We start from the raw sequence: 15,017 nt of genomic DNA on the forward strand, positions 1-15,017 counted from the left end.
AAGTATAGAGAGTCCTCAGCTAACAACCATTTGTTTAGTGACTGTTCGAAGTTACAACAACACTCAAAGAAATGACTTATGGCCATTTTTCACACTTAACGGTCGTTGAAGTGTTTCCATAGTCATGTGATCAAAAGCTGAACACTTGGCAACTGGCATGTATTTATGACGGTTGGAGTGTCCCGGGGTCATGGGATCACCTTTGGCAACCTTCTGACAAGCGAAGACAATGGGGAAGTCGGATTCATTTGACAACCATGCTATTAACTTAACAACTGAAGTGATCCCCATAACAACTCTGGCAAGAAAGGTGGTTAAGATGGGGCAAAGCTCACTTGACAACTGTCTTGCTTAGCAATGGAAATTTTGGGCTCAATTGTAGTCGTGAGTCCAGGGCTACCTACATATTCTATAGAGGAGCCAGGGTGGCGCAGTGGTGAGAGCGCAGTACTGCAAGCTACTTCTGCTGACTGCCGGCTGACTGCAATTTGACAGATCGAATCTCACCAGGCTCAAGGTTGACTCAGCCTTCCATCCTTCCAAGGTCGGTAAAAATGAGGACCCAGATTGTTGGGGGCAATTGGCTGACTCTATAAACTGCTTAGAGAGGGCTGTAAAAACACTGTGAAGCAGTATATAAATCTAAGGGCTACTGCTATTCTGGTACATTATACAAGGACTTGACCACCTGAATGTGGCCAAAAGCAACTCAGATAAAAAAAACGGAAGCAGCTGGTCCAATCGTCCCCCTTGCCGTGGATGTGACATTTGTAATATTCAATTCTTGAATGTGTCCAGGAAGAGTAAACCATTCCATTACAAACCTCCTCATCGATTTTTGTTTCTTCTGCATCTGTATGCCGCTCCTTCAGAAATCGCTGGGTCTTTTCTAACTGGAACTTCACCAGTTCTTCAATAGCGTCCTTCTCTTCCTTGTCCACAAATTCTTGCACGGCTTCCCCCATGCCCCTCTCGGTCAGAAGAGAAAGCTGCACTTTCTTGGAAACACAAACAGCCCAGTTTGAGTTAATTTTATATACTCATCAGGCCAAAGAAAGTAGGGCTGAAATGACCACAGGATTAGCTTGACCCAAGATGTAATTATTTATTTGTTTTAAGAACTCTAGTGGTGCAGTAGTTAAAGTGCAGCATTGCAGGCTAACTCTGCCCATAGCCATTTCGATCCTGGTTGACTCAGCCTTCCATCCTTCCGAGGTCAGTAAAATGAGGACCCAAACTGTTGGGACAATATAACAACTCTGTTAACTTCTCAGAGAAGGCTGTAAAGCACTATGGAGCAGTATATGAGTCTAAATGCTATTGCTATTAACTTTTGCTGCAACTTAGCTACAAAAAGTTACAAATGTTGTAACTTAACTACAAAAGAGTACCTGCTACCAAAGTCAGTTGGCATTTAATATCAAGGCATGGTTCCAAATTCCTGTTAACTCCAAGCTCTGATTGTATTGTAGATCAGGAGTCTCCAACCTTGGTAACTTTAAGACTTGTGGACTTCAACTCCCAGAATTCGGGGAACTCTGGGAATTGAAGTCCAAAAGTCTTAAAGTTGCCAAGGTTGGAGATCCCTGTTCTAGATGTACAAGCAAACTGTACTGTGTTAGCTAAGAATCCCCAAATAATTTTCAAAATGTTTCATATCCAGATTATTTATCTCAATGCAATATCAAACCACGAACTGCCAAAAAATTAAATGTAAAAATCCAATAATGGAACTCCAATCATACAATTAAAATCTAGTCCAGAGTTTCTCAACCGTGGCAGTTTGCAGATGTGTGGACTTCAACTCCCAGAATTCCTTAGCCAGCTGGGCTAAGTACACTCAAATTACCAAGGTTGAGAAACTCTGACCTAGTCTGATGACTATTTTTAAACCTAGTCATAAATACTGGAAAATATATTTACCTTCTCTGCTGTTTGGAAATATTGCTTTACTAAATCCTCTACCCGCAGTGTTGTTCCCTCAGCTCCCGGCCTACGGACCAGTTTTCTGAAGTTAACTTCATCTTCTAAAAACATAAATAAAGAAATATAAAATATGTCTTAATACATTTAAGAAAATGCTTGCTATAATAATCGCTATTATGAAGTTTTTTTAAAAAGAAAAATCACACAAACACAAACATATATCTGAAAAAAACAGAAAATATGTTGTGTTTTATGTCTATTATAGCCTACATAATTTCAATTTTCGAAATTGAAAAGAGGCCAGAGAATATGAATAGACAAGATGACGCTTCTAGGTTATCAAGTATTTGGAGACCTGCACTGAGGGAAACTCGAGTTCTAACATCAGAGGATAGGCAGAGATCCCAACAGGCAACCAGTGGTGTTGTAATGCCTGCCAGAGTCCTTCCCTCTTTGCAGATGATAGCTAGCAATAGGGAGAGAGAGAGAGAGAACCGAGCCAGAAGACAGGCTGAGATCTCAACAGACAATCAGCAGTGTTGTGATGCCTACCAGAATCCTTCCCTCTTTGCAGTTGACAGTTAGTAATAGAGAACCAGAGAAAGCTGGGCCTTTAACACGCAGTCAGGCTGCAGCTAGGATAATGAAGCAGGAGAAAAAACTGCTGCCCTCCAATCAGGGCACAGAGTTGCAGGCTAATCAGCATACGTCAGCAGCAGCGAACATAGAAAAGTGACAACTCCGACCTCGCAGCATACCCAAAGCTTCTATACTGAAAGTAGGGGCCCGATGATGACAAGTTAGAGAGCTTGTCGAAACGCTGCCAAAAAGAAAACTTTTAAAGTGTTGGTTAGGATTTTAGCCAGAGTTTCAAAAGACTTTACAAAGTGTTTTGTTGGGATTTTGGAGGATTTTAAGCTGGGATTTTAGCCAGGATTTTAAGCATTTTAACTAACAGACTTTTAATGATGCGGGAAAACACCCGAGATTTTACCTTTTTACATACACACACTCGCGAAAACTTGGGAGGGGGGAGGGAGAGAGGGAGAGAAAGAGAAAGACAACCATTTCTCACACGATTGTTGCCATGGTCATGTGATAAAAATTCAGATGATTGGCCACTGGCATTTGAGTGTTCCAAGATCATGTGCTCACCTTTTGCGACCTTCTGACACGGAAAGTCAAAGGGAAGCCAGACTTAACAATCACGTTATGAACTGCAGTGATTCACTTAACAACTGTGGCCAGAAAGGTCATAAAATGGGGCAAAACTCACTTAATAACTGTTCCTCCTTGAAATTTGGGGTTCAATTGTGGTTGTAAATTGAGGACTACCTGTAATTATGCTTCATCTCACTCACCCATCCCAACACACATAATTTCCCACACAAAAAAGAAACACCTCTATGGATAGTATTATTTTTCCTAGTGACAATACTTACTACAATGAGTTTGGAAATTATATATTTTTTAAAAAAAACATTACCATTTTTCTCTTTTTGTTCCCGATGCCTGAAAAAATGTATGATGTCTTTTGGATTAGCCACTCTATCCATGTATTTCTGGCTAAAACGGACCATACTGAATGGTTCGAAGCCTCCGCTGTAATCTACCTTCAAATCAAATAAGATAAAGCATAAAAGATGTGAGAATTTGCAATTACGCATCTGAAAATAATTAAAAATTCATCGGTTGAATTTGATGCGCTTATCAGGATTTCACTAAACTATTAGCAAACACTTTATTATTTTAGTATAGCAAATATTTACTGAAGTATTAGTATTATAGCATGTTCTAGCTACAATTAGTAATTCACAGGAACACCGTGTGCTAACAGCTGGCATATCTGAAAATATATTCAATTTTAATATTCATGCATCTTCAAACAGTCCAGGAGTTTATAAAATTAGCTCCTGTAAGATCCTCAACCTCCATCTCTAAGGCATATTTTACTGCTACTTAATTAAGCAAAACTAAAGCCTCAAGAGATCCATCAGACATGTAAAATTGTTTAAAAATCAACCCGTACTTGAAAAGTTACTGTCTATTAAAATTTGGTTCCAAGGTGAAACGAAACACGAGGAAGAAATCTGATTTAAAGACCACATTCTTACTCGTAATCTTATTAGAGGCTTCTCTGGTTGCTTGGGATTTCCGAGACGTTCTCTTTCTGCGTTTTCCAGCAACAATTCAACCTTTAAGAAAGGGACAAAATTTGCTAAATGCAAAAATTTGCTGCACCAGGTATCAATATATGCATGATATAGATTAAAGCAAGCAATCTTTAATTTAAGCTTTCTAAGAAATTTTCTTCTGCTGCTACATACATATTGGATTTAAGTCAAAACTACATAAATGGGAAGCCACAAGGCTGATTTCCAATGAAGGTAATCTGTCCCAACACAGAATAGTATTGGATTTATTGTGCTTATAATACTCTAAAAGCCACAGCAAAATTAATTTAGGCAATGTAGCCTGCTTGTATTTAATTGGAATCTCTTCTTCTCACTTAGTAGGAATAGATAGTACCCCAAGCTAGCTAGTCTATACTTGAGAGAAATGCAAAGAATTGATGCCAAAACATTTGAGAAAGCCTATGATAGGAAATATTACCAAGACCATACAATCTATAACCCCCAGTCTAAACAGACCAGTGGTGAAATCCAAATTTTTTTACTACCGGTTCTGTGGGCGTGGCTTGGTGGGCGTGGCATGGTGTGGCTTGGTGGGCGTGGCAGGGGAAGGATACTGCAAAATCTCCATTCCCACCCCATTCCAGGGGAAGGATACTGCAAAATTTCCATTCCCACCCCATTCTGGGGCCAGTCAGAGGTGGTATTTGCCAGTTCTCCGAACTACTCAAAATTTCTGCTACTGGTTCTCCGAACTGCTCAAAATTTCCGCTACCGGTTCTCCAGAACCTGTCAGAACCTGCTGGATTTCACCCCTGAAACAGACTCTCAAAAACTCTTTTTGGAGTCATATGGACCTTGACAGCAGCAATTGCCAAAAGTTGGAAGCAGCATTTCTGCCATTTTGGAAGCAAAGAACACTAAAAAATTTAACACGACCCTTAAATTAAGCTTAACTTATTTTAAAAGGTGATGGAAGTGCGCGCCGGTGTGTCTGTGTGTAGAACACGGGCGTCAAACTCTCAGCGCCATGTTGCCGTCATGTGACGTTTTGTGACGTTTTCCCCCCTTCGCGGAACTGGGGTGGGCGTGGCCCGCGCGTGTCGCATCTGGCTCACGGGTTGCCAGTTTGACACTCCTGGTGTAGAACAATGAGATTTGAGAGACAATGCAGAAAAATTCTTTTGTTTAAAACGAACTCCACTTATCTGATATTGGCTTCTATCTAGTACCACATCTAGTCTTATAGTAAAAATAATATCTGTATGCATTTTTTTAAAAAAATCATTACCTTCTCCATGCAGAAATCTTGTATTACTTGTGTGACTTTTAGGTTGTCTGGGAGAAAAAAGTTCGGGTAGTCAGCTAGAACAAGGTCTTCGAGGTAGAAAGGCCGTACGGTCTGAAGAGGAATCTTCTGCATCTTCATTTTTTTGTCTTTGATGTGCAACAAGCCAACATGTCTGGAAGGAATGGAAACAAAGCTGTTTACATCTTGGCAACGTGGTAGAATTTCAGCAGAGCCACAGAATTTGGCAGAAAGCAATGGCAATAAAAATGGAACCCTCAGAGATGGAGCAGGTCAAGATCCATGGCCAAGAACACCCATCTAGAAACATGAAAAAGTAAGGAACGTGATGGCTCACGAGGTTAGGTAGGCGGACGATTGGCAGGATCACGTTTGAGACTCGGTTGCTACCATGGGATGGGATGAGCTCCTGTCACACGCTCCATCTCCTGCCAACCCAGCAGTTTGAAAGCGGGTGACCACAGGTAGATGGGTACTTTAATGGGGACATGAAAGCCTCCAACTGGGCATCCCTTGGATATCACCATTCAATCCTCTCAACCAAGAAGCACTTCGGTGCTTCCGATGTAATAGTAGTATCATCAAAAAGTCAGCTCGAAGATTTACATAAGTGAATAATGGAGTAACTCTTTTATTTAAATCCAGTCACATTATCTCACTGCAACTGATGATTTATTGTGTTTAATAACTAGAAGTAGGCCAAATTGTTTCTTACATTTATATTCCACTTTCTAAGTAAATAGCAATAGCACCAGTAGTGGGATTCAAAATTCTTTTACTACCAGTTCTGTGGGTGTGGCTTGGTGGGCATGGCATGGCTTGGTGGGTGTGGCTTGATAGGCGTGGCAGGGGAAGGATACTGCAAAATCCCCATTCCCTTCCCACTCCAGGGGAAGGTTACTTCAAAATCCCCATTCCTTCCCCACCCCACTAACCTGATCTGGGAAGAAATCACCCCCCCCTTCATTTCCCCAAATAAAATATTACTCATAAGAAAAAGCTCCCAGAAAAGCAAAGAAAAATCAAGATGCTAACAAAGGAACCTGCCTGAGGCTCATTCCACATTCCTGCCAGCTGCATAAAGGAAACTTTGTAACAAGAAAACAGCTATGGGAATCGCCCAAACCTTTTTAGAAACACAAACCCCAAAACTTCAAAAATATAGAACCATATAAGACAGAGGTGGGTTTCAGCAAGTTCTGACCAGTTCTGGAGAACCAATAGCGGAAATTTTGAGTAGTTCGGAGAACCGGTAGTAAAAATTCTGACTGGCCCTGCCCCCATCTATTCTCTGCCTCCCAAGTCCCAGCTGATTGGGAGGAAATGGGGATTTTGCAGTATCCTTCCCCCGGAGTGGGGTGGGAATATCCTTCCCCTGCCACGCCCACCAAGCCACACCCACAGAACCGGTAGTAAAAAAAATTTTGAAATCCACCACTGATATAAGAATCCCTCCTCTTATCCAGTTTGTTGTTCAGCTGACCCAGAAACGAACTGCTGAATATCACTTCATTTCTGCAAGTAAAACCCTCCTTCCAGCAGCTGCTTCTTGGCTTGTCAATTTAAAGCGACCGGTGTCTTGTTTTTCTTCTTCTTTGCCAAGCGATCTCCCGGCTGAAAAGCAAGCCCTGATTTTTTCCTTCTAGCCAATCAGCTAGGAGACTGGGAGGCAGTGAATAGATTGGGGGGGAGGGGCAGGCAGAGGTGGTATTTACCGGTTCTCCAAACTCCTCAAAATTTCCACTACCGGTTCGCAAGAACCGGTCAGAACCTGCTGAATACCACCTCTGAATAGCACTTAGACTTATATACCACTTTACAGTGCTTTACAGCCCTCTCTAAGTGGTATACAGAGTCAGCATATTGCCCCCAACAGTTTGGGTCCTCATTTTACTGACCTCGGAAGGATGGAAGGCTGAGTAATATTGAAGATAAAGGCAGCTTCAATATTGTCATCCCCCTTTTCATTAATTAACAACCTTGTGAGAGAACCTGGAACTGTGAAAAAGGAATTCCCTTAAGCTACCCAGTGAGCTGTATCAATTATTATATACAGCACATAAGAATGTAATTTTCCTGGATAAAACAGAACTAAACATGAGAGGGATTTCTATCATTCATTTCCTCTTCCACAGTTTTCTTGATGACAGAAAAAGTGTTCAGTCTCATTTTGTAATTTAGAAGACAGGTGTCAGTTTTGGAAGACAATTTTCTTTTTTGCTTCTTAACTGCCATATATTTTAGCTGGGGAGGTTGGGAGGGGGTTGTTGTTGGAGCTGTAGACAGTTAGTCATAACAACATTCCGTATTCAAGGACTTTTGCCTGCGCCTGATGGAGACTGCCTGAAGATTGTATCCAGTTGAGTATGAAGAGTTGACTGGACAATGTGATGAACTTGTGGGTGTGGCAGGGCTGTGAACTGTCAACTGGGTGTGGAAAACCTGGAAGCTTTCAGATTCGGGTTTTCCCAGATGTGCCAACATGACATCTCTAATAAATTGGAACACTGAGGAACCTCAGGCCCCAGAGATTTATTTCGCTGGGGGTGTTCCTTGGAACCCTGACAACAGGGGCATCTGCTGAACGTCTCCAAATCACTGAGTGGCCTGCTCCAATATCAGATGCAAACTCTAACGACAGGTAGTCCTCGAATTACAACCACAGTTGAGCCCACAATTGCTGTGGCTAAACAAAACAGTTGTTAAGTGAATCCTGCCCTCATTTTACCACCTTTCTGGTCACCGTTGTGAAGCGAATCACTGCGGTTGCTAAGTGAGTAACTTGGTTGTTAAGTGAATCTGGCTTCCCCTGTTGCCTTTGTCCGAAGGTCACAAAAGGGGATCACGTGACCTTGGGACACAGCAACGGTCATAAATATGAGCCAGAGTCCAAGCTTCCAAATTCTGAATCAAGGGACCATGAGGATGCCGCAACGGTAGTAAGTGTGAAAAACGGTCATAAGTCGCCTTTTTCAGTGCCGTTGTAACTTTGAAATGAAACGCTTAGTCCAGTGATGGCTAACCTTTTTGCCGTCGCATGCCAAAAGCGGGGGAAGTGTGGGGGTGGGTGGGTCACGTGCTGTGTGCCCACACCCATAATGCAATTCCATGCATGCCCCGCCCCGTACATAAATGCGTGACCCCCTGCTTCTGCACGTGCCCCCAATGCTCCCCCACCCCCATACACATGTGCATGCCCCCCCATGCTCCCCCCACTGCTCATGCGTGCGCAACCCCCTGCGGCCCGTTTTGGACCTGGCAAGCCCCCCTGAAGCCTCCTGGGACTAAAAACGGGCCATGGGAGGGGGCGCATCGCTCCCCCACAGCCCATTTTGATGTGGGGCATGAGCCATGCTCCCTGCGCTCCCCCCACCCCCGCACATGCGTGTGAGACCCTCTCCCACCCCGGTGCATGTGCGTGAGACCCCCGCACATGTGCGCGCATCTCCCACATGTGCCCCGCCCCCACGCCAGACCCAAAAATCAGCTGGCTGGCTGGAGGCACACGCATGCGCGGTGGAGCTGAGCTGGGCGACGGCTCGCGTGCCTTCAGAGAAGGCTCCGCATGCCACCTGTGGCATACGTGCCATAGGTTCGCCATCACGGGCTTAATCCATTCTTGAATGGTCAATCAGCTAGGAAGCCCAGGGGAAATTTTCTCCTTTCTTATAAATCTGTTAGTTAGCAAATTTTAATACCAAGAACAATACTGCATTTAGAGAAACAATGTAGTGAGTAATTTACTAACCCTTAAATAACTTATTAGTCAAGGTGGCTTTGATATTGTGACAGTTGAAAATGCTATTTGTCAAATCATGTTCCTTTCAGATTTTCTTTGGATTATCCCTTCTGTTAAGCATAAGAGAACCAATCTGTGGTCCATCTCCCCCCAAAAAGCAAAACTCCCTAGATTCCTCAAGAATGAAAAGGATATAGTATTTAGAGGAAAGGCTCCCACACATTTTTACCGAATATACAATGCAAATCAGTGAAACACATAAGGACATACTTTCTGGCAGTTTCCCCTGGTGACAAAGACGTAACCACCGAACTTCCTGGCTGAGAAATATAGAAAAGTTGTTGCTCGTTTCTGGTTGGAGATATTTTACATTCATGCTCATGACCCCAAATTACAAGGTCAATGAAGTCATCTAGAAACTGTTCTGGAATATAGTTTGTGGCGCCGTGTTTACTCCTGTGCCAAAGGAAACAAAAACGACAGCAAAAAAAAAAAAAAATTAAAACAGCATTTTGCAAACAATAAACCAAAATATCCATCTTTTAAATATGACCCATTCTTACTGTCCCAAATGTGACGATCAGAGATCAAAATGGGGAGCTTTATTAATTATGCTAGTAATTAAGGGAAAGCAAAAGAAAAGATTAGATTCTGATAGCTACAGATAGAATCCCACCTATATTTCAAAACATAGCCGCCCTGAGTCTTCGGAGAAAGGCGGCATATAAAATGAATTAATAAATAAATAATAAATACATCTCAAATTACGTTTTGCTGCTCTAGTTTCTAAAAATTATTTTGCTACATTGAAAACTGTGACACTGTCAAATTCAATGACTTGATCAATACGGGAGACAGATCATCCCACGGGTGCAAATAAACAACAATTTCAACATCCCAGGATGGATGATACAATTAAGAACAGGCTATCAATTCAGGATCCAGATGAAGTGAACATAGTATCTATGTTCTCCAGATGAGATGAATATAGACCAAAGGCATAAGATGTAACCTGGGGACTGTATCATGAATCAGGTAGGCTAAGGGGGAAAAAAAACGAAGGGGCACCATCACATTCCTCCGAATTATCTAGATTAAATTAAATTAAATTAGATTAGATTAAATTTCACTGAGGCAAGCCTCCATGGCGATTCTTAAATCACTTGGCCTAATCACCGCAAGATCACTGCAGATGGGGACTGCAGCCAAGAAATTAAAAGACGCTTGCTCCTGGGGAGGAAAGCTATGGCAAATCTAGACAGCATACTAAAAAGCAGAGACATCACCTGCCAACAAAAGTGCGTATAGTCAAGGCGATGGTTTTCCCAGTTGCAATGTATGGCTGTGAAAGTTGGACCATAAGGAAGGCTGAGTGCCAAAGAATTGAGGCCTTTGAATTATGGTGCTGGAGAAGACTCCTGGGAGTCCCTTGGACTGCAAGGCGATCAAACAGGTCAGTCCTAGAGGAGATCAACCCTGATGCTCTTTAGAAGGCCAGATCCTGAAGATGAAATTCAAATCCTTTGGCCACCTAATGAGAAGGAAGGACTCACTGGAGAAGAGCCTAATGCTGGGAAAGATTGAGGGCAAAAGAAGAAGGGGACAACAGAGAACGAGGTGGTTGGATGGAGTCACTGAAGCAGTAGGCGTGAACTTAAATGGTCTCCAGATGATGGTAGAGGACAGGAAGGCCTGCAGGAACATTGCCCATGGGGTTGCGATGGGTCGGATACAACTTCGCAACTAACAACAACAAATTCTGATCTCTTAGAAACACCAGTTTGTTTCCCAATACTATTTAAAGCTCTAACAGTAAAAGTCCTTCATATGTTGGACTTAGGGCCTAGATAACCACAGGATTGCCATCTCCAAGTAGACCATGCCTTCCTAAAGTGCTCTGGAAGAGAAACCATACTAAGAGTTCCTGCGTCACTCCCCTTAAGATACAACTTGGGAATCTGACAGGATAAGAATCTGAAAAAAAAGTTTCTCGCCCATGGAATCAACTACCTAGAAATAAGCTGTGTTGTTAATTTTAGACAAGTAGAGAAATTGGGCTATCTAAGCAGGCATTAATAGACTCAAAGGTAGGGGAAAGGTGTAGTGAAGATGCATGTAAGGGCTGTTAAGTGATATTCTTGTTGTTACTGCAATATGACCATGAAGTTGATTTGTTAATGCATTTATTGTATGCTGTTTTGTAAGCTGTTTGTACTCATTTTTGGATGGATGAGTGGGTGGGTGGGAGGGAGGGAGGGAAGGAAGGAAGGGAGACAGGCGGATGGAGGGATAAAGGAAGGAAGGAGTAAGGCAGAGGGAGAGAAAGAGGAAAGAAGGAGAAAGGCAGAGGTAGAGAGGAAGGAAGGAGACAGGTGGAGGTAGGGAGGAAGGAAGGAGTACGGCAGAGGGAGGGAAAGAAGACGGAAGGAAGGAGAAAGGCAGAGGGAGGGAGGGAGGAGACAGGCGGAGGGAGGGAGGAAGGAAGGAGGAAGGCAGAGGGAGGGAAAGAAGAAGGAAGGAAGGAGAAAGGCAGAGGGAGGGAGGGAGGGAGGAAGGAGACAGGCAGAGGGAGGAAGGAAGGAAGGAGGAAGGCAGAGGGAGGGAGGAAGGAGACAGGCGGAGGAAGGGCAGAAAGAAGGAAGGAGAAAGGGAGAGGGAGGGAGGGAGGAAGGAGCCAGGCAGAGGGAGGGAGGAAGGAACGAAGGAAGGAAGAGAGAGGTGGAAGGAGGGAGGGAGGAAGGAGTAAGGTGGAGGGAGGGAAGGAGGAAGGCAGAGGGAGGGAAGGAGGAAGGAAGGAGAAAGGCAGAGGGAGGTAGGAAGGAAGGAGACAGGCGGGGGGAGGGAGGCGGAGAGAGGGAGGGATGGGAGGAGGGAGAGGGGCAGGAGGAAGGCAGGAAGGCAGAGAGGAAGGAGGTTTTTAACAAGAATTCATTAGTGTGACATAGTGGGCTGAATTTACATTCAGATACAGAATTTGCTACTGAATCCCAGGTCAAACTTCTCACATAAAATGTGCTCATTGCACAACAAACTTGAAGTGCAAAATGAACGCACAAACAAAAATCAAAGGTGGACATTGTATACTCTGCACACAGAATACATACAGCAAAGCATTTTTAAACTAGGTCAATATCCAAAGAAATTTGACAAAATTTAGATTTTTAATATTAATATTAAAATAATAATAAATAAATAAATAAATAAATAAATAATAATAATAATAATAATAATAATAATAATAATAATAATAATAATAATAATAATAATAATAATAATAATATTGGGACGCTGAGTTCATCTAGATTCCATCCAGCAATCAATTTTTTTATATCTTCCTGAAACCCAGAAAACCAACTGCTTCTTGTTTTAGAGAACATAAAATTCTAGACATTTCACTACAGTATAATGTGATGCTGAAATACTGGCTTTTCCCAAGCCGATTAATGCAACTTGAATTTGTTTGGTATGACACAAACATTTCAATGATATAATTTTAAATCGGTACGAATCAAGTGGGAAACACTCAGATTGGTTGCGTTACTAAACAGCAGCTGTACCTGTTCTGATGAATTACGAACAGATTAAACCATGTATCTTCATCTTCTTTTGGCCTCAACATGGTTACTTGTTTATTCAGAAACATGCGATACAGTCTTTCATCGGGAATAGATCCTAGAGGAGAAAAATTACCGTACAGGCAATGGGCTTTTAGTGATCCACCAAGAAGAAATTTACACAGCTGAGTAGTGAGATTCCAGCTAGTATTTAGATAACATATGAGATTATTTTGCAGTTTTCTACAGGCAAAAGATCGAAGCAAGTTTAATATTTTGCTTGCTACACAGCCAGCTTCCCAACTAAAGAAAGCCTTTTCTGTTGGGAAATCATTCCCCCGAGATTAAGTGGGCCCTGACCTTGTCAGTCCTTTGCAACACCTTAAAGACAAACTGGGGTTGGGAACACTTTGCAGCCTTACACTTTTTCCACATGGCACTCACTGCACAAGGAGCGATGAGGTGGCTCAGAGGTTAAAATGCTGGGCTTGTCGGCTGGAAAGCCAACAGCCTAGGTTTGAGACTTGAGGTCCACGTGATGGGGCGAGCTCCCATCCTCACCTCAGCTCCTGCTGACCTAGTAGTTCAAAATCATGTAAGTGCAAGTAGGTAAATAGGTACCACTTTGGTGGGAAGGTTAACAGCACTCTGTGATGTCAGGATAGCCACATGACCACGAAAATGTCTTTGGAGAGCGCAGGCTCAATGGCTTTGAAGTGGAGATGAGCAACGTCCTCTATAGTCGGCAATGACTAGCGCAGGGGTCTCCAATCTTGGTAACTTTAAGACTTGTGGACTGCAACTCCCAGAATTCTTTGCTGGCTGAGGAATTCTGGGAGTTGAAGTCCAGAAGTCTTAAAATTGCCAAGGTTGGAAACCCTTGAACTAGCGGAGTAAAATCTGCAAGGACTCCTTTACTCATTGCATGAAAATATATTTAAAATTTAGGTAAAGGTAAAGGTTCTCCTCGCACATATGTGCTTGTCATTCCCAACTCTAGGGGGCGGTGCTCATCTCCATTACAAAGCCGAAGAGCCAGCGCTGTCCGAAGATGTCTCCGTGGTCATTTCATTTTTCATTTCATTTTATTAAATTTGTATACCGCCCTACTCCCGAAGGACTCAGGGCGGTGAACAGCCATAAAATAAAACATATAAATACAAAATTTAAAATAGAGATAAAACAAATTAAATAAATTTGGCTGAACCATTTTAAAACCCCAATAATTTAAAACCAAATTTAAAATTCCCATTTAAAAGAGGAAAAGTTTAGGTCAGGCCGGCTTGCTGGAATAAGAACGTCTTAAGCGTGCGATGGAAGGTACGCAGATCCGGAATCCTCCGTATCTCGGGGGGGAGCTCGTTCCAGATAGTAGGTGCCCCCACAGAGAAGGCTCTCCCCCTGGGGGCCCCCAGTCGACATTGTTTGGCCGACGGCACCCGGAGGAGCCCCTCTCAATGGGAGAGTACTGGTCGGTGGGAGGCTATTGGTGGTAGCAGGCGGTCCCGTAAATAGCCAGGTCCTAAGCCATGGAGCGCTCTGAAGGTGATGACCAAAACCTTGAAGCGCACTCGGAAGACCACCGGGAGCCAGTGCAACTCGCGCAGGAGAGGCGTTACATGGGAGCGCCACGTCACTCCCATCACCACCCGCGCGGCCGCACTCTGCGCCAGTTGGAGCCTCCGAGTGCTCCTCAAGGGGAGCCCCATGTAGAGAGCGTTACAATAGTCCAGACGGGAGGTGACGAGGGCATGAGTGACCGTGCGTAACGAGTCCCGATCCAGAAAGGGACGCAACTGGCGGATCAGGCGAACCTGATGAAAAATCCTCCCGGTCACGGCCGTCAAGTGCTCTTCTAAAGACAGCCATGAATCCAGGAGGACACCCAAGTTGCAAGCCCTTTCCGTGGGGGCCAATGCTTCGCCCCCAATAGTCAGCGATGGCACCAGCTGACTATATCGGGACGTCGGAAACCACAGCCACTCGGTCTTGGATGGGTTGAGCCTGAGCCTGTTTCTCCCCATCCAGATCCGTACGGCCTCCAGGCACCGGGACATTACTTCAAGGGCATCATTGGGGTGGTCTGGGGTGGAGATGTACAGCTGGGTGTCGTCAGCGTACTGATGGTACTCCACCCCGAAACCACGGATGATGTCGCCCAACGGCTTCACATAAATGTTGAACAAAAGGGGCGAGAGGACCGATCCTTGTGGCACCCCACATATAAGGGGCCTCGGGGTCGACCTCTGCCCCCCTGTCAACACAGACTGCGACCGGTCGGAGAGAAAGGAGGAGAACCACCGTAATAAGGTGCCTCCCACCCCCAACCCTTCCAACCGGTGCAGCATGATATCATG

General features: G+C 43.8%; 1 protein-coding gene across 2 annotated transcripts in view; it reads right to left on the bottom strand.

Annotated features, from left to right (window-relative positions):
* MRE11 (MRE11 double strand break repair nuclease) overlaps positions 1-15,017 on the bottom strand; it is a 35,376-nt gene that overhangs the window by 11,305 nt on the left and 9,054 nt on the right. For both annotated transcript variants that reach the window (XM_034408729.3, XM_034408735.3), the window contains exons 7-13: positions 12,664-12,778; positions 9,377-9,562; positions 5,350-5,521; positions 4,041-4,121; positions 3,413-3,539; positions 1,924-2,027; positions 825-998 (exon numbers count right to left, since the gene is read on the bottom strand). In XM_034408729.3, the coding sequence (XP_034264620.2) occupies positions 825-998; positions 1,924-2,027; positions 3,413-3,539; positions 4,041-4,121; positions 5,350-5,521; positions 9,377-9,562; positions 12,664-12,778 (959 nt within the window). The remainder of the gene's footprint in view (positions 1-824; positions 999-1,923; positions 2,028-3,412; positions 3,540-4,040; positions 4,122-5,349; positions 5,522-9,376; positions 9,563-12,663; positions 12,779-15,017) is intronic.

The sequence above is a fragment of the Pantherophis guttatus genome, chromosome 5 (genome assembly GCF_059756535.1).
Source record: "Pantherophis guttatus breed Tessera chromosome 5, ASM5975653v1, whole genome shotgun sequence".
Taxonomy (NCBI): Eukaryota; Metazoa; Chordata; class Lepidosauria; order Squamata; family Colubridae; genus Pantherophis; species Pantherophis guttatus.